At 42.9% G+C, this 23,699-nt stretch overlaps 1 protein-coding gene across 1 annotated transcript; it reads right to left on the bottom strand.

The window, feature by feature from the left end:
• Positions 1–1,864: 1,864 nt before the first annotated feature.
• On the bottom strand, positions 1,865–23,509 carry vwf (von Willebrand factor). Its single transcript, XM_069711116.1, has 53 exons — positions 23,423–23,509; positions 23,250–23,301; positions 22,952–23,095; positions 22,575–22,677; positions 22,256–22,464; positions 21,877–21,998; positions 20,781–21,000; positions 20,577–20,699; positions 20,384–20,495; positions 20,237–20,283; positions 20,001–20,137; positions 19,730–19,868; positions 19,011–19,111; positions 18,719–18,914; positions 18,427–18,642; positions 16,845–17,091; positions 16,662–16,756; positions 16,022–16,173; positions 15,737–15,840; positions 15,519–15,657; positions 15,260–15,394; positions 14,235–14,381; positions 13,983–14,123; positions 12,956–13,054; positions 12,698–12,854; positions 12,117–12,284; positions 11,838–11,973; positions 11,427–11,736; positions 10,046–11,210; positions 9,855–9,959; positions 9,000–9,143; positions 8,785–8,928; positions 8,495–8,659; positions 8,287–8,333; positions 8,029–8,206; positions 7,577–7,818; positions 7,281–7,470; positions 6,822–7,163; positions 6,490–6,728; positions 6,186–6,288; positions 5,904–5,975; positions 4,959–5,063; positions 4,608–4,813; positions 4,367–4,516; positions 4,055–4,171; positions 3,786–3,966; positions 3,498–3,538; positions 3,288–3,404; positions 2,928–3,026; positions 2,664–2,792; positions 2,520–2,559; positions 2,333–2,430; positions 1,865–2,144 (listed from the first exon to the last, which is right to left on the bottom strand). Exons 1-53 carry the CDS (start codon positions 23,426–23,428, stop codon positions 1,959–1,961), a joined length of 8,562 nt encoding a protein of 2,853 aa, XP_069567217.1. The 5' UTR covers positions 23,429–23,509; the 3' UTR covers positions 1,865–1,958.
• Positions 23,510–23,699: the final 190 nt, after the last annotated feature.

The following is a 23,699-nucleotide window of genomic DNA, read 5'->3' as shown; positions in this document are numbered from 1 at the left end:
TAGTTGGCTCATCAGTCATGATACCTTTTCTCAAATGGCTGATGCCAGTGCTGCTTCCAAGAAGGTTTATCGTGCTCATCAATACGCATGCACACTTTGCAAACACTTAACTTAAGCATCTACTGTAACATCAGTGACAGGATGCTTAGTCCCACTATTCACTATCCTTAGATGACGGCTTAACTGCAGAGGGTGGAGGGTCAGCTGTACCCTCTAACGGGCAGAGGGCAGCGGGGGAGCTGGTCTAATACGATCTCTCCTGAAATACAGCAGATTACACATCGCTAATTTTAACAGCTGCCTCTTCCTTTCTAATGCCATAGCAGCAAAAACAATTTTGACAAATATAGAGACACACTTCAGACCAAATGGACATGTACCAAACTTTCAGTAAAACCCATACATCTGGATTTTTTTTTGTTTTTTTTTTTACAATAAAATACAAGACAGAAAACCTCCACAACACAGACTAAATCAAATGAATTAATTCCCATTTTGACTAATTAATCCCCGACAGTGGTCACGGCCTGCTTATTCGAATAATATGTGTTTAATTAAATGCTCAGGGGCGCAACAGTTGTGCGTACGCAGATGGTCCGATCGAAAAAAAAAAAAAAACAAGCCTCAGCACACTGGCACACACCACTGCCGACACCCGGGGATTTTAACAATAAAAAGAGTACTTAAGGTCAAGCTTTTTTTTTTAATTTTATTTTTTTTAATGTGGTAAGTGTACACACCAGACGCTACGTTTCAAATAAAAGAGCGCTAAAGTGCGCAAAGAAGCTGCCAAAGCCAACACGAGTGGATGTAAATAAGACGGTAAAAGTGATAAAGGTCAAGTGCGCAAGGTTTTTTTTTTTTTTTTTGACACTTCGGTTCAAAGAAAAGTGAAAAGTGGGACTCACCAGTGCTCGCGGAGGATCAGTTCTTCGCTATGGAGATGAACGCTAAGACGCGCGAGGTGGCACTGCCTGAAGGGCTGAGATGGTGGACAATCCGCGCGCGCTCCCGGAACCCCTGGCTTAACGCGCGAGCACAGCGCGGCTAATTCCCTGACCGTTCCATAGGGAAGGAAGGGAAGGTGTGAGGCGCGACGCAAGAGCTGCGTGCGAGTGTTTGTGTGTGTAAGCAAAGGGGAAGAAAGAGCTTACAGGTGCCCAGACCTAAAGCTGAACCTCGACTACACTCTGCAGGAACACGTCTCCGATGACACACAAACAAGTGTAAAAAAAAAAACAGCATATTATTTTCTCACATAGGGCAGCAATAATTTTTTTTAAATTTTTTTTTTTAAAGTATTGATAGATACATGTATTATTTATTTCTATTAATGTCAAGCTGCTGCCAAAACCCCACAGTATTCAACACTGATATTTTGAAGAGAAGCAATTTACAGTATAGAAGCAACTCTTTTTCATGTGTGCAGCTGCAACCACCAACTGTTGAGCGTTTTTCAGCAGTGGGGAAAGCAATTACACCCTTTTTTTTTTTTTTTTTAAATAAAAAGTCCTGTATTGAAGTTGGTAGATTTAAAAATACACAGGAGGATGACAGGCTGTGTGAATTATGTGATTTAAGAGAAGTTGAGAATGAATCACAACTTATTCTGCATTGTCCTTATGGTACACTGATGATGACAGAATGAAATGGTTATTTAGGTGAAATATTTATGTTAGCTGCCTTTGTTGCTAAAGCTTAAAATGGTCAAATATGATAAAGTGATTCAAAGCAGAACTTATTTTGTTTCAAATTCATATTTTATCTCAGAAAACGAATGAAGCAGAATATCAGAAATCCCTTTTCAACACAAACACATTGTAACAGGAATATTCCAAATATTCAAAAAAGGTGATGCTTACAGAAACTGGCAAGTTTGTTTTATTGTTATTTGTGTAGCTATTTTTTATATGGGTATATTTTGCTTGAATACACACAAAGCATCCACGTCTCTCTCTTTAGGTGCAGCGTTTGGACAGGCAGTCACAAGCAGTGACAGACAGGACAGTGTGGTGGCTCTGAGTGCCATTGGCACACAGGACAGGAACACTGAGAGGCTCTGTCTCCACGGCAGCACAGCACACACACTCCTGCTCCACAGCAGCCCTCTGCAGGGAGTACATGGACTTACTGCGACATTTGCCCTGAGAGACAGACAGATGGAGGGAAGCACAGCATCACAGGGAGAGACAGAAAGGGTGGATGAGGGATAGTGTTATGATTTCACTGAACTTTCCACACTAATCCTGGGGGGAAAACGTATTAATCATTCTTAAATGTACGTGTGTGTGTGTGTGTGCGTGTGCGTGTGCGTGTATGTGTGGTGTCTTACCTCACAGTAGTGCAGTTCTATCTGGTGCTTTGATTGGCAGTCATCCACTTTGATGTAGTTAAGTGTTCCCACTGTCCTCCGACACTCTGGCTCCGTACCTTCACACATGCACACAGTCGTATTTAAATCAGAATGTCTAGATTTCTCAAAGTAGTGTAAAAAAAAAAAAGGGCACAGCTCTACTTACACATCTCACAGCAAGTTGTTCCTATCTGACTGACTTTCCCCTGAAAACAAACACAACAGGGTAGAAAATGTTAAAAAAAAAAAAAGGTTTTGGGCAGACAGAGAAGTATAGGTGTGGAAGTACTGAGAGGGCTGGGGGTCTCACCCCCCGGTCCAGGCAGGCTTGGTGGTCAAAGGGGGGGCAGGCCATCACTCTGGTCTCCAAGACAAGAATTCCTTCACTGTTTACACCGCAGGTATAAAAGTTACAACCATCCTCGCTAGTCGTGTTGACCTGGAGGGAAGATGACAAACATATGGCATGCATGTCTACCCCTGCTGCAGAAAAGCTGTTCTCCGGAATTTAAGATTTATCCGTATGTGTGCGGCAGTTTGTCTGCAATCTGTGTTTTTTCTGCAGAACACCTACTGGCACGTTGATGACATTTCCATCTGGACTTTGTATGATGCAGGCAGTGGGAACACAGCGACCACAGCAAGCATCTTCCTCCTTCTGCAGAGTGTATCCCTGAAAAAGTGGTGGTAGTGTCAGTTCATATAGGAAGACATCAGAAGGACATTACATAAATATGCTTCGAACCATTTTGAGCAAATAAATAATTCCTTATTTACCTCTGTGAATAGAGTGAATCATGGAAAGACGATGTGGCCACAGGATGAGCAGGGAGGGAATGCGGTTAGATGGATGTTTGAATTTATTTATTAGTTATGATGGGGTTGAGGGATGATACCGATCGTAAACAGAAAATAATGTTGTGATGATGGTTACCATGGAGCAGGGGGAACAGCTGGTTTGCTGGCAGGACAGTTTGTATTTCCTCACTGGACCGTCCTCCACCATACACTCACAGTTTGTACACACATCCAACATCATCCTTTCCCCTGCCTGTACAAACACACATAATCGTGATGAAACACAGAGAGTACTATCCAAATCTCTCTTAAATAAAAAACATTGCTAATTTTCTGAATGACTTACACCTATCACAGTGTGATTGAGGACGCAGGCATCCATAGGGGCTGTAGAGAGGAAAGCCGGATTACTTTTACTCAATGAACCGTATGTTAAACTCTAGTTTTGTAAAGACAGGTCAGGAAAACTGGCTGGGGGATAACACTGATATGAGCGTGCCCTCTGCTGGACAGACACTGCAACTGCAATATATGTAAGTATATAAACTGTCTATGATATGGCAAAGATGAGCTTCATGCATTTGAAATCACGCTTTTCCTGTGTGTGTATACATGGCGATGTATGCGTGTTTACCACAGTGGCACCGGGGGCAGCAATCCTGAGTGTTGCAGCGTAACTCAGTTCCCAGCGGGCACGATGGAGTGTCCAGAACTGAGCAGCTGACATTTGTTGCGGAGATAAACACCTCATCTTTCACTTTCACACACTCATGTAAGATACATTTGTCATTTGGAGACTGCCATACCTCACCCACCTGGTAACAGACACAGAGTTTAGAATTAAAATAACTATGAGAGTTAAGAAAATGCAGCATTTATGTACATAATTTTCTATACAAATACATGTCTGAGTTTTGCTCCAATGAGTGTGTCCCCTCTCATCTCTCCCTCTGACTCCACACAGCTGTTCGGTGTGCACTTCCCACAGCACTCTCCTTTTGATGAGATGTATTTCGAGCCCTGGAATACATGATAAACATGTAAGAATGAATTAGTTTAGAAGCAAAATGCAAATATAATTGTTTAGTGTGTGTGTGTGTGTGTGTGTGTGTGTGTGTGTGTGTGTGTGTGTGTGTGTGTGTGTGTGTGTGTGTGTGTGTGTGTGTGTGTGTGTGTGTGTGTGTGTGTGTGTGTGTGTGTGTGTGAGAATCTCACCAGAAGGCAGGTCCGATCACAAACAGGCGGTTCACACTCAGCAATGTGGAGTGATGTGTCTTTGTCCTGTACCTGAGTGCAGCTGCACTTCTCGCACCCTTCCTCCCATTCACTCCCTACTAGGTGAACCTTGCCACCAAGCACACACACCTAAAGACACACATGGTGATACAGGATAGAAGTCCAACAGCGCAAACATGAAATGTGTCGCATTAAGCGTTGCATCCATACTAATACTCACCTTGTCTGGCAGACAGTTGGTTTCTGTGCAGCCGCAGTCGTTGGTAGAGGAGGATGTGATGAAGCCAATGGGGCAGGTACGGGTGTTGTTCTGGCAGCTGCACTCACATTCAAACACATCACAGCACTTTGTCTTTTTGACTGACAGCTGGCGATGTGCTGGACAACCGGGGGGTGCTTGAAGAGCGCACTCTTCCTTTTTGCACACTGAGGCAGAAAAGAGATTTGAGTCATAGAGATCACATGTATGAGTCATAGAGATCACATGTGTATATGTGCTCCGTTTCATGTCTGTGTATATGCTCGAGCAAAGCAGAGCTCAAACATCATAGAGAACGTGTTAACAACCTACCGCACTCGTGTATGGGCTGACAGTCCCCGGGGTTTTTCAGGACCACAGTTTGACCATCCTCACAGCGGGGCACCTCAGGCAGGTCGCAACTAACCAGGTCACACACTGAAAAATGTTTGCGTGAGTTTGTCTGTTGCAGGTGGATGACACGTACACTTTGAGCACTGTACAATAAGGTGCACAATAATGTGAGTGACCTGGGAATAAACAAATTGTTAATGAGTCCCTCTTAAATATTTCAGATTCAGGGACTATATAGTAGATAAAGATGAATTACTAAGGAAACATACTGGGAGAAATTTGGGATTTGTGGCACAAACTACCTACAAATCATTAACTATAATTTATCATTAAATACCATTTTTAGCTTTTGCTTTTCTTTTTCAGGCTGTGCAGTTACAAACTATTCCTCAACACTTTGTAGTGATCAGAAAACTAACTTTTTTGTACAATCAGAATTTACATTTAATTCCTAAATTAAAAAAAACCTTGATCACAAAAAGAATATTTAACGATTAAATAATTAGTAATGTTACTAGTGGCTCAGACTTAATCAGAAACAACTCTTAAACAAAGTGATCATTATTCTGCTTCAAAGATTAAGGACTGAATTTATGAATTAATTGGATCTAATGATAAATTAAGTATTTTCCAGTCTGTTCTCTACTAACTCATCTACTATAGCTCCTTTATAGTCCTCGATTCAGATGTATGCAGGGAGTACTCTTTAACCAGTCATTAACCTCCAGGTCATTTCTGATTTGTTTCTCACTCATTTCTCAGTCCCATTCCTGGTACCATTTTGTAAAGTGTTGCCTATACATTGGTTTATTTTTCTACAACTTCATTTGTCTACTTTTTGTCAATTTGTCTTTCAATCATTTGACAACGCGACAGTAAAAACAGATGTGAAGATGAACACCTTGTATTTTTGTTTTTACATACCACACTCATATTCAGGGCAGCACTTGGATGCTCTCCTCTCCCTCAGGATCTCACAGGATCCACACACTGGAGCTACACACACACACACACACACACACACACACACACACACACACACACACACACACACACACACACACACACACACACACACACACACACACACACACACACACACACACACACACACACACAGATGATTCATAATTACAGTGGCAATGTGTTTTTTGCCAGAAAATGGGTGTAATGAGCCAAAGAGGGAGCAAAAGAAGGTGTGCTGACCTTTGACATCATTGCAGGGCCGGGCAGTGCAGTTGATGCGTTGTTGGTCCAAACACATGCAAATCAAACAGGGGTTCTCATCTGGTACCCAACTCTGCATATACTGCACAAACAGACAAACCATGTTCCTTCTCATTGCAGTATTTGGTTATATTGGAAATAAACACTAGAGGGCAGTCAAAGCACAGTGTGTTAATGATCACTTTAATGACTGCCCCAATAGCAGGTGTTTCTAATGACTTGATTTAGATTTTGCATTATTCCCCTCAGTATTCAGTCACATCTTTCTTGCTTTGTGCCTCACCGTATATGTGCGTCCATGAGGGCCGACACACTGCCCGCATTTATCTGGTGATACGCACTGTCCATGATGCAAAACAGTTCCTCCAGTACAGAAACAGCCTTCAGTCGGTGTGTCCATACATGACGACTCGTTACCCCTGACAACCGACCAGTCGCCTGGCAACGTCTGTATGCTACCACAGTCCTCTACACACCCTGTCCGACATGCTTCATACTCCATGGAACTCGGGCACTGTAATGCTGCAACAGAATTGGGTTAAATTGAATCGAGGCTCAGGTATTAAAATGCGTCCACTGGATTAGAAGACAAACGCACATCAGAAACTGACTTACAACAGAGGTGGGGGCTCCTCCAGTCCACACACACCCCGCTTTGTCTACAGAGGCGTGCATAGGCAGAAATTAGCTCGCAAACATCTGACTCCTCACATGCCTGCTCCTCACACTTGGTGAGGAAAACCTGCACGGGAATGTGCATGTGGCATGGTTCAAACACTTCCGAACGTAGTGCCTGACATCCCATCGCTGCTCCGGACGCGCACACTGCCCTCCGTTTTGGCAGGCACACACCGCCATCTGCAGCCACAGTCCAGTCGGAGATGAAGGATGGCTGGTCGGTGGTCGAGCTGCCATTGCGTAAAGAGAGGACATTAACCTTCTCCTCTCCACAGGCACCTGGGAGAAAGATATAGAGATTAGAGGTCAAAAGAAAATGGCAAATACAAAAAGTGACACAGATAGAAGCATGGCTTTTTGCATGTTGACATATGAATGGGTCTATTTTTCTGTTACCGCAGAGTCCAGCAGTGTAATTGGTAGTGATGGAGCTGAGTAATGTAATAGTAAACTCATTGCTCTGAGGAGTGAAAGTCAGGATGTAGCCGTGATCTGATTTCAGTTGCAGCATCACTCCTCCATAATGCACCAGCTCCAGGCCTCCGTACCGCCATGGCAGTGACAGCTCTTCACGGCCAATTACTGCCTGCTCGGGCACACAGATACACATACAGGGAATAAACAAACTTTTATAAACTCAAATGTAGTAATCAATTAGAGAGCAGATACCCTAATGCAAATACACAGCTTACCGTCATGTCATCCTTCAGTAGCACCTTAAGTGATCCATGGATCACCTCTATGGCTTTCATGCAGACCTGGTTGTAATTTGTTGAGTCTTGACATGGTCCACTGTGGAGTTTGACCTCTGAACCTTCACTGAGGCCTCTGCTGACAGTGAGAAGTGTGTAGGAGCACAAACCCTGCCCGCTGAGCCTAAGTGCCAGGCCGTCAAACCTCACCACATGATTGGTGGAGCTGCCCATACACATGCCTGTCAACACACACCAGGCAAAAGGCAGAGAGTGTTTGTGCAGAAGCCAGAAACATGTGATCCATTAATAGTCACTATAAATAGACTGGAGTTCTGGCTCCCAGCATTCATTGTTAACAGCTAGTGGGCAATGTTGTGCACTTTTTTATAGATGGGTTTAATCTAACACTAGAAACTTCAGAAGTTATTTGATCCCTTTGATGTACATACAAGGGCATTCCCAGTGGCAGCCACAGGTCTCCTGGACTCTGACAGGGGTCATGTTGTTACTGCAGGCTGGCGGCTCCAGTCTGTCACAGCTGACTTTGTGATTCTGTACCGTCACTGCCCCACTAGGGTGGCACAGCAGAGAGTGGCAGCCGTCTTCCAGCAGCCATGACTCACCAGGCTGAAACACACGGACAGAGGGATGCACAACTCATTACAAGCCACGCTGTAATGGTTCCAACCCCAGCAGTCATTACTCACCTTTCTCTGAATTCCATTATCATCCACACACAGTCCTGGTGGACCAGCTGAAAAACAATACACATATTCCATTACTGTCTTCATTTACCGTCACTATCATCAAAGTACAATCTATTCTTTTCAAAACTAAAATAAAGAAGGAGCAAGATTATTTTTGCCAAGAAAAATTAAACTGTGTATGTATGTGTGTTTGTGTATCTGGAAGCACCTCTGCAGATTCTATCAGTGTAACTTTTGTCCAGAGTCAGCAACATCAGTAACTGATCCATGCTGTTCAGCTGCAGAGTGTTGTCCTGGTTGGCATGGCGACCAAGCACACTAAGCTCACCCCTGTCATAGCCTGGTCCAACCCCAATGGGGAACACTGACACACCTGAGAGAAGATACTCTTATCAGTGAAAATACACCATATTTCGAACAGAGGAAGGTGGAGGATGGAAACATACCGATTGAACTTTGAACAGATGCAGTATTCATTTTAATAATAACTGTAATTACCTGCTGATAGTGCCTCATTGGCTGCATCTGTGATATCATCAGTTGATTTATCAGTCACCAGCATCACCACAACCTTGGGTACACCAACTCTTCCACCGCTGACTGGTGAGATGGACGTCTGCACAGCGAATCGCAGTGCAAACCCTAAAGGCAGCGAGAACAGTGAGTTTGCATCTGCTTTAATGTGTGTGTATTATAGCTTATGCATCCACTACCTAGTGCAGGCACTGCAGGGGTCCTGTTTGGTATGCTCTCCACCAGATTCAGGAGGTCTGATTTGCTCTGCTCATCCTTCCATGTGAGATCTGCAGTGTTGGTCTTTCCATATTGAACCACACTCACCTGAGTGGCATTCAGCCCTGCACATATAAACACAGAATTAATTCACTGTGGAAAAGCAGAAAAAGCTATCTACTCTTTGGTTACTTAAGCATTAGCAGGATACATGTACCTTCATTTCTTGACAAAAGAAAATTCTCAAGTGGATGCCACTTTCTCAGCTTAGAATCTTCTGGAAAGACTCTTACTAGTCTACATACAGTCCAGACCATAAATATTTGGACAAGTACCCCTTTTTTGTTCCTCAGGCACTGTGCTTTAAAACATTCAATTTGAAATAAAATAATCAATACCACATTAAAGAGCCAAGTCTCCGTTTTAGCTTGAGAGGTGTGGTAACTTTCTTTGGACACATCTCAATGACCTTGATGTAATAACTGGTTTATAAAATCATGAAAAGAACTACGAGTGAAATTTTCTTTAGCAGTCAATGACTCACTGAAGTCGTTGATCCATAGATGAGATTTTTTTTAAATTTCCCTTGTGATGTTCTCTGATATGTCTGATAGATCTTTAATCTTTAATATCCCATAACACATACTGAAAAATAATAATTGTCACATCTTGAGGTAATTATTAAAATTCAAATTGAGCATAATTTTCCCAAAACATCAGACATACTGTACTAACTGAAAACAAATTAAACAAATAACAGCACTACACATCAGTGAAAAGCTGTGCACATTACATTAAAAATGTGGAAGTGCATTGAAGGGCTGAGTCACACCCACCTATCTCAGAATTACTGATGAAAGATTTGACAAATGTCTTCATGTCCTCAAACTGCTCTCCAGCCTTCAAAAGGAACAGCACATCCACGGGCTTCTTACACGGCACTGTTCAAAGACAGGTTTACAAGTTAATACAGGCTAAAAATTCCTTGTGAACTGAATGATGAAAATAGGTGTGTCTGTCACTGTACCTGTTGGTGGCAGGGTGGAGAGGTTTGGGAGGACTAGAGGTGGCAGTGTAGGTGAGCGGGGCCTGACTGTGGTGTGTGTGATGTTGACTATGCGGTGGACCAGGGTTGTCAGCCCGTTGTAGTCATCCACCATCAGCGGGCGTCGAGGGGAGCTGAATGGGAGCAAGTCAACTTCATGCACCTTATGTCCAACACCTATGGGATACACATGTGTGTGGGTGCTTGCAGATGGTGGGCGTGTCACTGTGTCAGTAGGAGGGTTTTCTGTCACGAGGAAGACCAGCTGAGGAGGGGTGGCACCGCGTGGAGGCTGGACTGTAGCCATTTCTTGAAAAGTCGTAGTGACAGCTGCCCCTGTGTTGGTCTTACTTCCACCTCTCCAACGAATCTCCCTTAGTCGTTGGAGCAGCAGGGTTCTCTGCTGCCTCAGCTCCCACCGACTGATCTCCACACTGACGGTTATTGAGTACTGGATCACAGTGATGCGAATTAATTCCTCCTCCTGTGTCAGCTGTGAGATTACTTCCTCCAGGAAGAGAAGCGATTTGTTAAAGTTGACCTCGCCGACAGAATCAGAGCCTTCCAGGATGAATGTCACGTCTTTGGCTGGAGAGAGGGGAGATGCTGGTGTGGTGATGGGAGACAGGCCAGAGAGTGCGGTGGATGCAGGAGTGTTGGGAGGATGTTGTGTGGGATTTGGCTCCAGATGAGGAGCTGGGGAAGTGGTGGTCGTGGCCTGGTGAGCTTTACCCGGTATGGACTTTAGTGCTGGAGGTTTCACCACCTCAGGCTCCATCCCCAGGGTGCAGAGGTAATCTGTTAGATCCAACAGACGATCAGGCAGCTCACCGGTGCTGCTCAGAACATAGGCCCTGTTATCTGGGTTGGCGTTGGTGATGTCATTAATTTGTCCCATGTCTACATCGGGACCCAGCGCCAGTGTCAGGGTGGTGATGGCTTTCTTGCGGAGCATCTTGACAATAGAACGGATGGGGCGAGGGTTGGCACTGGCAGTCAAGATAATGGCAACACGGCCAGCATTCTCACGTTTGTTCTTATCATAAATGTTGATAGCCAGATATTTCACAGCTTCATCCAGGAATGCTGCATCACCTCCTGTGTAATGAAGCTCACGTACCATCTTCTTAAACAGCCACTTCTGAACCTAAGGCATAAATAAACAAAACAGACAGGACGATGAAGCAACAACGAGTAAACCCTTGCGGAGACTTTCAGTTTTCAAGTACACTCTGCTGCTTATTTATGAGCTATACTTGATAAATGAAGTATTACTCAGCAGAATATTTGATGCAGCACTTCCTTTTTGGTGCAAGAATACATACTTTATTGTGTTACATATGTACATTTTGTGTTAAACTACCTGCAGGTCATATGTTTTGACTCCGGAGTGGTAAAGCAGCACTGTGGCTCGAGTGTGAGCTGAGCCCATGCGGAATCGTTCAACTACTCCCAGTATGAACTCTTTGGTCGCCTGAAATTCGTCTTCGCTTAGGACATCTGAACCGTCCAGTAAGAATGCCAGATCCATTGCACGGTCACACGTGTCCTCAGGCATCAAGGTGGTGAAGGGCAGCGTTGTGAAGGTGGCGTAGGTGGGTGTTGATGTGGGAGTGGTGTACATGGTGACGGAGGTACAAACTTCACAGCTCAGGGAGTTGTTGTAACAATGACTTTAGCGAAGAAAAAGAAAGCATCTTAAAATCAAATTACAACGCACAAACAAAATAATAAATATCCAAACTTGGTGGTGAGTGTATTGATGCAGTATTACCATATCTTGCAGTGGTTGGGGTCATCATGGTTCAGGATGACCTTGTTGCCGTGGGAGATTTTCTGACCCTCATGGATACACACCTGACACTGAGAGGGAGCTACACATCGCATGGCCACCTCATCCTGTAGTTGGCCTAAAAAGATCAAACTAAAGTTAAACTCACTCACAATATTTGAATGTGTGTATAAGACCATATCCAGTTATAACTATACTGTATATACAATAAAATATTTGGCATTTTTAGACAGTTGTAAGTCAGGTAGGTATTTTTGTCACCTGGAGGGCAGTAGGCATGACAACCTTCCACACATTTTAGCGAACAGTGGAGGGGATCTGGGTGCTGGCAGGTGATTGGACAGGCAGGGCCACAAGTATTGTATCTCCACTGGCATAACTCCTCCCCGACACCTGGGATCTTCGGGTTCAGCTCCTCACAGCTCATGGCTAAGGACACAAAAACAAAAGCTATTTCTCTGACTAAAACCACATAAGAAAGACTGAAGAAATTCAGAGCAATTTACAATTTATTAAACAGAACTACAAAACTAGTAAATATCAACACTGTAATAAAGTATGGGCAAACAATATCAGAGCTGAAAGGTGGTATAATAAACAAGTAAAGCATTGTAAAAGGAGCAGAGCTGCATGATAAATAATATCCATGCTCTGGTGTGTTTGTTGGTTCAGTGCCTCACAAAAGATTTTGACATGTTAATATTATTTAATTATTATTATTTCTTTTAAACTTTCAGGCCACTTGATTTTGACATCTTGGAAAACAGTGCTAACTGGTCTAGCTTCGTAAAGAGGCCATGATGTATTTTCATAGCAATCATGAGGGAATCCTTCACACTCACGGCAAAGATCATTAGATCTCCAGCTGATGGATACACCCATCTCTGAACAAGCATGAGCATAAGCCGCAACAACATCACAGAAACATGCGCAGTCGCCCACTGATGGACACGAGCACGCTGCCTCCACACACATCTCTACATATGGCTCTGCATCCACCTAGAGACACACAGGAAGAGGTACAGGGAAGACTGAGTGCATGACGCCAACAATGCATGTGTTGTCATCGGACATCTGGTGTGCCTGTAATTGCTGCTCACCTGGCTGTTGCATTCTCTAAAGAGGGGACCAGTGATCACACGACACGACTGCTCCACTGTTACCAACTTGACAATGTTGTCGCTGCAAGGAGCGGGTATCTATACACACAAGAACACACACAAACTAATGTAACAGCAATTATTGATTAATATACTGCAGAATATCTTATCCTGTACAAATGCAGTCTCGCAACATATGTAATGCAATAGTCGTAACTTACTATAACAAGTGGTTTTGCATGTTTTCGATAATTAGCTACAAATCATGCATCATTTAATAATGGAAAACCATTTTCAAAGCATACGTTAGTTTAAGGTTTGTTTAAAATGTTATGGTCATTGAGCCATTAGCCCTAAAATGTCCTCCACAAGGGCAGACGAGGTATAGCACTGGCACCAGACATCAACCTAAAACCTCCGTCAAGCCTCACACTTTATCAACCTCACTCCCCACACTTGACTTGACCACTAATGCAATAATAGTGGCATTTTGCACAGTAAATTAATTGATTTTATAATCTGTTATAACAAGTTTATTTCACTATTCTAAAACCTTAGCTTAGACAGATTACTAAAACTAAATAGGCTAAATAAAGATCAAACAGAATTAATTCTTAACCAATTAAGATAAGAATGTTGGTCTCAAAAACTAATTGTAATGACGAAACAAATTACACTGAATTTAGTCCTTGCATCATTAGGAGTTTTTAGGCTGTTTCATTGCAGATCCATAATTCTACTAGGTTCTCAATACATCTTTGAATAAACCCTTCTAACAGATAAAACTACCAGGGACAGTGTCTCAGCTAGAAAGAAATCCCAAAACAATAATAAGGACAATATGTCTAGAAGAGATATTGTATCTAAAATTGTTCAATTCTGCTAACACATAAACAAAATATTATTGTATTATGGTGTGGCAAATACTCTCAGAGATGAATATCAATACTAAAAAACCAAAGCTAGACAGAAGACATTATTTTGTAGCTTGAGCAAAGTGCCACTTTACTATAACACTAGACCTTACCTGTATCACATCAGCACAGCTGGGAATGACCTTCCAGGAGTTCCCAAAGTGTGAAGAGTCCACCTCCAGCTGGTTGTTACTGCTCATCAAGTCATTGTTGACATTCCCATCAAAGTTACCACACAGGCCGCAAACCCGGCCCTACGCACAATAAAATGTAAGTAACACAAACTGACATGTTTAATGTGAAATAGTGGAAATAAAATAAACAAGGTTCATTTAGTCAAAAGTAATGTGATAATACATCAGTACCCTGTATGTAGCTGAGATGTGAACCAGCAGGCGAGTTCCCCTGTCCCAGCTGAGGGAAATGTGTTTCCCCAGCAGAAGGGTGTAAAACTGACCAGATCGGACAATCTCCACCTGTGAGCTCTGCGGCACCGGCTTCTTCATCTTCACCTACGAAACAGAAAGGTGGCAAATGTGGATGCATATTAGACTGTCACAGTTCAAGTTTGAAGAGTTTCCAGTTTTGGTTTGACAAAGTCAATTCAAAGATTGTCTGAGTTAAGTAGTATATAAGTAATGAATGTGTCAAGACAGAGAAAAATTGACCTTTTAGCTGTGTTTGATGAACATTGTTGCTTCGCGATGCATTCTGATGTCATGTTAACTGATAGTTAAATATATGCTAATTTCTCACAAGTGACAAATTGTGCTGTCTATGTGCCAAAATTATGAAAATATTTTAGGAAAAACCAACTACAGAACCTTATGTGAAACAGAATTTAGCTACAAGTCAAACAATTTGTCCTCACAGTTACGTTCAGTTAGATTAGGATTAGCTTAAGAAACTACTGTCTCCCTGAAGAGAAAAGAGCAACTTGTAGTCTATGAAGAGCAGATCTTCTTGTAAACTATTTTCTTTGTAAAATGTGGGACAAAGTTGTTTGTTTGCAATGTAATGTTATATGCAAGAAGTTATTTTAATGCCTGACAATTTTGTACACCCCTCGAAACAACATTCTCTCAGTTGGCTGCTGTGGTAGAGCAGGTTGGCCACTTATCATAAGGTTGGTGGTTCAATCCCTGGTTCCTCCTGTCCTGAAATGTCCTGCAAGACACTAAACCTCAAGTTTAGGCAGGCAAGCATCTAATGCAGCTATGTGTGAGTGGGTGAAAGGGAGTCTAACTGTAAAGTGTTTTGAGACCGCTATGGTGATAAAGCAGCATAAGAGTACAATCCATGTGGGCTGGGTACTTTCTGCATGATACAGCAAGTGATATATATATATATATATATATATACTACATGTGTGCGTTTGTGAGTGCTTTACCTCTCCATGCTGCATTATAATTAACCCGCCCTGGTAGAAGACCGTGATAGCTTTTGCACAGCGATGTCCCACAATTCCACAGGCCTCATTTTCCACCAACACTCTGAAGTAACCCTCTTCTCCATGACACATGTCCTATTGATAGTGAACGTAGAAATGACACAAGCATTTGAGAAAAGTGGGGAGAAAAAATGAATACATGTGCAGCATACTCCTCAATCCACCCTGTTTGCTATTTTTGGATCTCTTTGCCTCTTACCTGGACCAGGACATATTGGCAGAGGCCAGGGAAGGAGTACTTAAGGCCATCAAAAGTGATGTAATGCCCCTCCCCCACAGTGCGGCACACACCGTCACACACCTTCTCTGTGCAGTGCCACTTCCTGTTCTCACACACACTGCAAAACAGAAAGCCTGTTAAGCACACACAGTTCAGGTATTCGCCTTAATAATCACATATGAAGGCCGTCATTTTACCAGGTGTTGCATTCCACAGAGATGGTCTTTCCTGCTCTATACGGCCTGTTGTTATGGTAACAGGGACAGTGCTCTGGTGTAATGCAGTCTCTGCGGTGACGTACCTAAAATCAATCCACTAATCAATCAGAATGTTCTGTTTTATCTACAAAACACACACACACACACACACACACACACACACACACACACACACACACACACACACACACACACACACACACACACACACACACACACACACACACACACACACACACACACACACACACACACACCACTTACCGTGCCGGGTGGACAGAGGCATCCGGGGATGCAGGCAAGACTGACACAAGGCAGATCCAGGTTCTGGCAGGTTCTGGCACACTCCAGGCCTTTTCCTCCTGAATCACAATCAGCACGAACAAGTGGAGGAGGGCACTGAGCTGACCGCCGCTCTGCATACAAGGAAACACAAATATTTTGTTTAGTTATATGAAATTTGTTGCTAATTTCTTAGTAAGCATAACATTCAGAATTCATGAATAACGAAGCAGGTTCACTTCAATAAGCTAATGTATTTTTAGACACACGCTGGTTACTACATACAAAAATATTTAAAGCAAATAGTCAAATGACAAATATCACACAAACATTTTGATGGAGAAAAATCCCTCTCTTCAATGTATTTACCATTTTCTATGTGTGGAAAGAGACCTTGGATAAAAGAACTTTGTGTACTGACAACAATCTCTCACTACCATTTTCACCACCTGGCTGTGCTGGGTACGGTGACCTACTCATCATAAATGATCCCAGTATGTCACAGGGAGTCTCTCCCCTGTCTGAAGGTGTTTTGACTCACATGAAGAGAGCAGGGGGAGAGGAGTTTTCTAGTTTTGATTAAAAAAAGTTAGAGAGCGCCAGTAAAACACTGAAATTGTACCTCTGGATGGTGCCAGGTCATCGTCATAGAAGAGGTCCGACAGGGATGAAGTCATTCCAGGGGAGCTACAATGCATAGCGCCATTCTCACAGTAGCTGCAGACAAAAAAAAAAAATCTAAAGTATTAAAATGCAACATCTTTTTTTTGGGATAGTTTATGCATACGCATGGACAGACACTGACCATATGCTGTTGTGATCTGCATAGACGTCATTAGGCTGGTAGAGCTGTCCATCATGCAGGCAGGAGCACAGGTCAGCTGTCACACAATCCCCAGAGGCACTCAGGTACTGTCCAGCTGGACAGAAACAGCCCTCCTCACACAGCCTCTCGCCTCCACAGCCGTCCTCAGACCCAGACAGAGAGCGGCACGTCCGATCACACATACTCCCACAGGCCTCATACACCTGACCTCCGGTGCACTCCAGCTCTGACAACATATCATATCAGTAGAGGATTAGTCATGTATTCTCAGGTGAACTAGGTTTCTGACCTGGTTTGGAATTATGATAGATTTCTGCTTTCGTAATGACTGTTGTTGTACTCTGGATGATAAAAAAAATACTTAAATAGACAGATTTGTATGTGGTGCTGAAGTCCTGATGTGCACCTATTTAAAGTTAGAGATATACGAAGAAGAGCTTCGTTAACTCATTAGACCCTAATTGACTCATTTGGACTTTGTCAGCTGAGGACAGTAAAGAGCTGATAAACTCTCTGACTCTCCAAACCATGTGGTAACACTCAGTAAACAGGCTCCTTAGAGCAGCTGACTGTTGATCTGAAAAAAGGCTAATTGATGCCTACCAGGCAGGGGAATGCTACAAAAAGATATCAAAGTGCAATTTCCACTGTCTAAAATGTCATTAGTAAATGGAAGATAATGCAAACTGTGGCAGTCAAGACAAGACATGAAATAAATATTTAAACAAAACTGCAGGTCTGCTCAGCAGAAAGGAAAACCAAAAAATCCAGACGAGTGGTCGTGCACCGTTACCCTGTATGTCACCGATGCACAAGTAGAATCTAGAATTAAAGAGTCATCAGAGGGAAACATTATCCTCACATCATCACAACAGTCAATGTCTGATGTACACAAAGTAACATTTAGATAAGATAGAGTTGTTTTGGAAGAAAGTTCTGTGGACAGATAAAGTTTAAATTGAGTACTTTGGCCACAATCACCAGTGTAATGTTTGGAGAAAACCAACACCATGCCCACTGCATGGGGGTGGAGATATTCTACATTGGGGTTGTGTGGCAGCCAGTGGAACAGGAAATATTGCACAGATAGAGGGAGGAATGGATTCCAGTAAAATTCCATAAATTCTGGGGGCAAATATTATGTAGTTTGTAGGATGCATGATAAGCGACAGGCTACTACCGGGACAATGATCACAAGCGGACTTCAAAATCCACCAAAAGTTTTGGAGTGGCCAACAGTCCCCTGACTTGAATCACTGACAAATAGTGGGTAGATCTGCAAGACAGCCTACAACTATTGCAGAACATGAAGTGATTTGCAAGAAGGATTTCCCGAATGAAGAACAGAAAGGCCACAAAAAGAGGTTAAAACAAAGATTTATAATAAAGCCTCCAACAAGGGAGGGGTGGGGAGTGAGTCACTGAATACTGGCTTAATTGGATGCCAAAACCTTTGCACATACCACAACTACTACCTAAAAATGGAATGAAGTGTTTGTGTGTTTACTGGTGTACGTGTGTATGAATGATCAGCTGTGAATGAGTTCAGTGTGAGAGTTACCACAGAGGGAGGGAGACCTCCAGTTGAGCAGCACTCCCCTTGCAGCGCAGGCAGCTGCATAAGCTGACAGAGCAGAGCAGAGGCACTCCTCGCCGTCCACACACGCACACACATCATAACGACAGAACCGCTGGAACGGACCCGGGTTCACCAGAAAGTGGCACGGACTGAACACATCTGACATCATCACTGCACACGCCTCTTCTGCAAAACGCACTGAAAGGCATCGGAGGATTAGAGGTTAGTGTTTAATCATATTCCGGGTGTCTAGTGCCTGTGTGGGTGTATATACCTCTTTTGGGGTTAGTGGCACATGGATCGGTCTCATGTTTGTGAGTGGAATCACAATCTCCATTGATCCTCCAGGTTTGGCCAAATGCCTGAGGGCCCGCCTCAACCAGCCCAGAACCAGACAAGAAGTCATCACCTTGGTTACCGTTGTAGTTACCACAGAGCCCACAGGTCTGCCCCGCCCATCGTGGTCCCAGCTGAATAGGTAGACAGACTTCAGTACAGCTGTTTGTTCATCTTTTCACATCAGTATCATTAACAAAAACATCTTGAACAAATAAAACTTGTTCAACCTTTAGAAGCACACGACCCCGCCCGTCCCAGTCCAGACGGAAGTCATCGCCAAACTTTACACGTACAGAGGACTGAACATGTCTCTGAATGTGTAGATGGCCTGTAAAATTGCACACAAAGGTAACTACTAGTTAAAAATCAATATCATTTTGATTCAAAACTTAAACAAGTATTTCACTTTGTGCTGATACAAATGATTGCAAATTCAAAAATCAGGTTGACAAAGACATTGAAATATGATTGATTATGGTAAATGGTCTGTACTTGTATAGTGCTTTATCACCTTTTGGTCTCAAAGCACTTTAACATGGTTTTCCCATTCACGAGACAGATCACCATGCAAGGTGCTGCCATCAGGAGCACATTCACACACTGATGGTACACCATTGGGAGCAACTTAAGGTTCAGTGTTTTGCTCAAGAACACTTAGGCATGTGGACAGGAGGAACTGAGGATCGAGCCACCAACCTTCTGGCTAGTGTGCAACCCACTCTACCGTCTGAGCCACAGCCTCCCCATAACTTTGTCTTTACAATAGAAACAGTTTTGTGTAGAATCTATGAGCCAATGTCTTATCTTCAGAATGAAATATTCTGCACAGCATTTCGAGTGTATTCTCTTTCATACTTAGAACTTATTATTAGTTTAGTTCAATTTATAATATACTTTGTGGAATTGTGAAATGCAGCTCTTATCTCCTCATATGTCAGCGGCATACCATGATGCATTGGGATCTGGATGTCCATGCTGTTGACAGAAACAACTCCTCCGTGCTTCAGCTTCACTGTCATGTCCTCCATAGAGGTCAGACTGAGTGTCACTGAGCGTGTGCACACAGCATCCTGATCATCTGCACACTGAAACATAACACCAACAACCCAAACACTGTAAATGACAAACAGGCAGTGACACGAGAGTGACACACAAAATACAGGGTCTCATGTAACTCCATATTTCTTTTGCAAAAAAACAAACAAAACATCCGTTACCTGTACGTTCTCAATTATGACAGAAAATGCGTTATTTGTGCAGTCCTTTGCCAGCAGATACTGACAGTGGCCAGTGAAGGTGAAGAACTTGTTGTCAAAGGTCTTGAAGTGAGACTGCCCAACAACCAAGCACTCACCTACACAGACAACAAAGATATAATGCTGTAAAATTAGCAAACCAAGACTTTATTTATCACTAGAATGTGTGAGGTAGTGCTACTGCACATCTCTCTCACCAGGGCAGCCTTCATTGGTACACTCCCAAGAACCATGACGACAGACACTGCAAAACAGAGGCATTCCAGAGTAGAAAACATTGTATATTTCATATGGAAGTATTCTATGCATGCAAACTTGTGTATTTGTGCATAATGCCCTCTCACCAAGTGTTGCAGTCCTGAGAGATAGTGGATCCTGGAGGGAAATGTCGTCCCATGTGCGCACAGGAGCACTGAGATACTTCCACACAGCGATTACCATCCATTACCTTACCCACTGAAACACACATACATGGCACTTCAAAACTAGGAACACTGAGTCAGAGAGAACACTTAGACATAGTGGGTGAGGGGTTACCCGGGCATGCGCAGCCATCCACACAGTCTTCCTTGCAGACCTCCTCGATGTTGAGACTATGGCAGGTTGTAGAGCAGGACTTGGTGCATTCACTGTACTGCATCCCAATTGGACATTTGGGGACTATATATGCAAAAATACATATTTTGATCATTGATGTGACATTATGAGCTGCTACTGCTTTTTAAGGACTGACAAACTTACAGCACTGGCTCTCCTTCAGCCAGCCACGGAGAAGTATCCCATGAGCATGGCATGTGCGAGCGTACTCCAACAGAATTGGACAGTAACAGTCTTCGCTCTCCCTCCGGTCACAGTGGCATGCCTCTGCCTGACAGAACAACAGGAACACCTCTGGAGAGACCAGGTGGGCGCAGTGGAGAAACACACTAGAGGTCTGCAACATGCCGCAGCTGGACAGAATCTACACAAACACATGCAAAATTAAGGTCATACTAAGAGGTTAGACAGCAGGCAAATGTACAAGTTCAACCAACAGTAAAAATAAAATGAATTTTTGTTGGTAACCTAATGCTTTAAAAAAAACAGTTCTTGTTGGTGATTGAAATATTTGTAATCTTGTCTTGTAATGAGCTGTAATGTCATGTAAATGAGGAACTGTGTATTAAAAGGGATTAAACAGAAAAAAATATGCTTCTATGACAACAATACCTGCAAATACCATCAGGATGGAAGACCATTAAAACCCAATAGCACATGGAGACACAATAGTTGGTAAATCAGAGGGACTGCAAATATTAAACAAACAAATACATCTGTGAGGATATCTTTAGCTCTTTCGTCAGATTTAGGGAGTTACTACATGAAGCTCAGTTACACACTGACAAAGCACCTGTTTTCTTTCTCTATAGTCAGTTGAACGCGACACAGGAAATATCAGTCTCACAATTTGTAAAGGAAATACTGATGACATCCAATGGATTCACACTAACATGCAGTTTGGCCCGTTTTCTCACATGTGGGTGTCCCTGTGGTACAAAATGTTCTGGCTAAAACTAGCTGCCCACCCGCAAAGACTGCAGACGATGCAGAACTGCAAACACACCTGTCAGATCTGTCTACTTATCAGCTGTTCAGTTTTGAGGGGACTGTGCTATCCTCCCCTCTTAATCATAACTGTGCTCAATCTTTACATACAGTTATGTTAAGGCCCACTCCAACTCAGAAAAATGTCTGTTTCTAAATATCTGAGACAAAGGCTTGACAAAATATGAGATTATCCAAATAGCATACTTTCAGATGTCCAAAATGTGTATGTGTGTGTCAATTGTCCACTCACCGCTGACGTGTCTTTTGTGTTGTTACAGGATTGGGTGGGATTTGAGACACGTCGGCAAGGTTGATCAGCTCCCTTCACTGCCCATGAATTTGCAAAGTCATAACTGTCTTCTGTTAGGAATCCTGAAAAAACACACACACGGGTTGACAGATCCCCCCTTAATCTCATCCTACCACGACTGTGTCTTTTGCTTTCTTTAACCGTGTTATCTTTTCCTGTACTGAGCTGCTACTCTTCCTGTTGCTGAGTGCTGGTGATTCAAATCATTTCCTAGATTCCAGTAATAATAAAACTCTCCTTAGTTTCACTCAAAAATACCCACATATTCCACAAACCCACACAGTTAGAGCCTGTTTACCACTTTTCCATGTGCACATACCTTCCTGAGCAGTATATTCATCAGCTGGTACACCATTGAAGTTGCCACAAAGGCCACAGGTGCGGTTGGCATGGTGCTCGGTCAGTGTCAAGGCAATGTTGGCTGCATTATCAATGGTAACAGTGAAGCCAAACTCCTCGCTCCACAGCTTATAAAATCCAAGCTCTGAGCCCACAAACACAGCGTGAGATGCATACGGCAGAGACAGTCTACAAAAAAAAGAAGACATACTAGGAGTGATTTTCAACACTTGCTTTTTTTAAATACACAAAAATGTAATGATTTTTGTACAACAATTCTAAACTTTCTATGATTTTACCTTTTTTCTCCTTGTGAGAGCCGTCCGTCTACAGACAGATGCAACTCATAGGCGTCCCCCAGAAACAGAGTGACTCCAGTTCTTTTGCCGTTGAGATAATCACCTGCAGATCCAAAGCACATGTTTACCACAGTGACACTGCTGCATCCAACTGAAACAACCTAAAACATATGGGACCACCATTTGATTCTATCTAAAATTAAACATGAGAGTAAATAACCAAACTATTTCAATGATCTGATGTATCGCGTCAAGTACATATACTGTTTTGGTACGCATATTAAAGGGATTTGCACTACACACTATAGGATAAGCATTACGCGTATTATAATTAAAATGTCTTTGTTGTTTTCTTGAATTGCTTGAGTGTGACTCACCCAGCAGTGTGAAGGAACGATGGTTGCAGTCTCCAGCTAGAAGATAGCTGCAGTCTCCAGGAAACTCATATACAACCCCGTCAAACGTGTGAACGTGGTGTCGTCCAAACAGACTGCATCTTCCTGTCGTAGCTGCCACATAAACTGGACACACACACACCAATATGCAAATGACTGTAGAAGTAGGACTAGAGGAAACCCTATATGAAATATTTCACATAATAATAGTGAACAGTTTAAGACAGTGTCAGGTTTTAATATAAAAATGGATGGAGACATTTTCTGACATGACACTCACCTGTCAGATGCAGAAGGACACAGATTTCTCGCAAATACCTCTTCATACACACCTGGAACACATAAATATGCTTTCCATTGTCACCATCACCTATACTAATATAATTATCCTTTAATGTATAAATATCACATTACTCTGTCATCACATTACTTCTTGACTCCAGTTAGTCCTACCTGCATGGCTCCAAACTCCAGAAAAGGTAAGCACACCGCAAAATCAGAAATTCCAGGCCTCTAGGAGTGAGAGCATTATGATATAACGTGATAGTCATAGGCTGAACTGAGATCAGGGTAAAATACTTTATTGCCCACACAGACCTTCGTCCACACTGGAAACTGTGTTTTATAGCAGACTATACCCCCACCCAGCTCTGATGTCTTTCCCCTGAAGACCACTCCCCTCGCCAGGTTGTATCAAGACGGACAGAACATCATTCTGTCCACAACTCTG

The sequence above is a fragment of the Brachyistius frenatus genome, unplaced genomic scaffold (genome assembly GCF_029030835.1).
Source record: "Brachyistius frenatus isolate BFR_SWC_R1_liver_20210118 unplaced genomic scaffold, ASM2903083v1 Contig_97, whole genome shotgun sequence".
Lineage (NCBI taxonomy): Eukaryota > Metazoa > Chordata > Actinopteri > Embiotocidae > Brachyistius > Brachyistius frenatus.
Note: the sequence above shows the minus strand (reverse complement) of the source record. Positions and strands in the feature narration are given on the sequence as shown.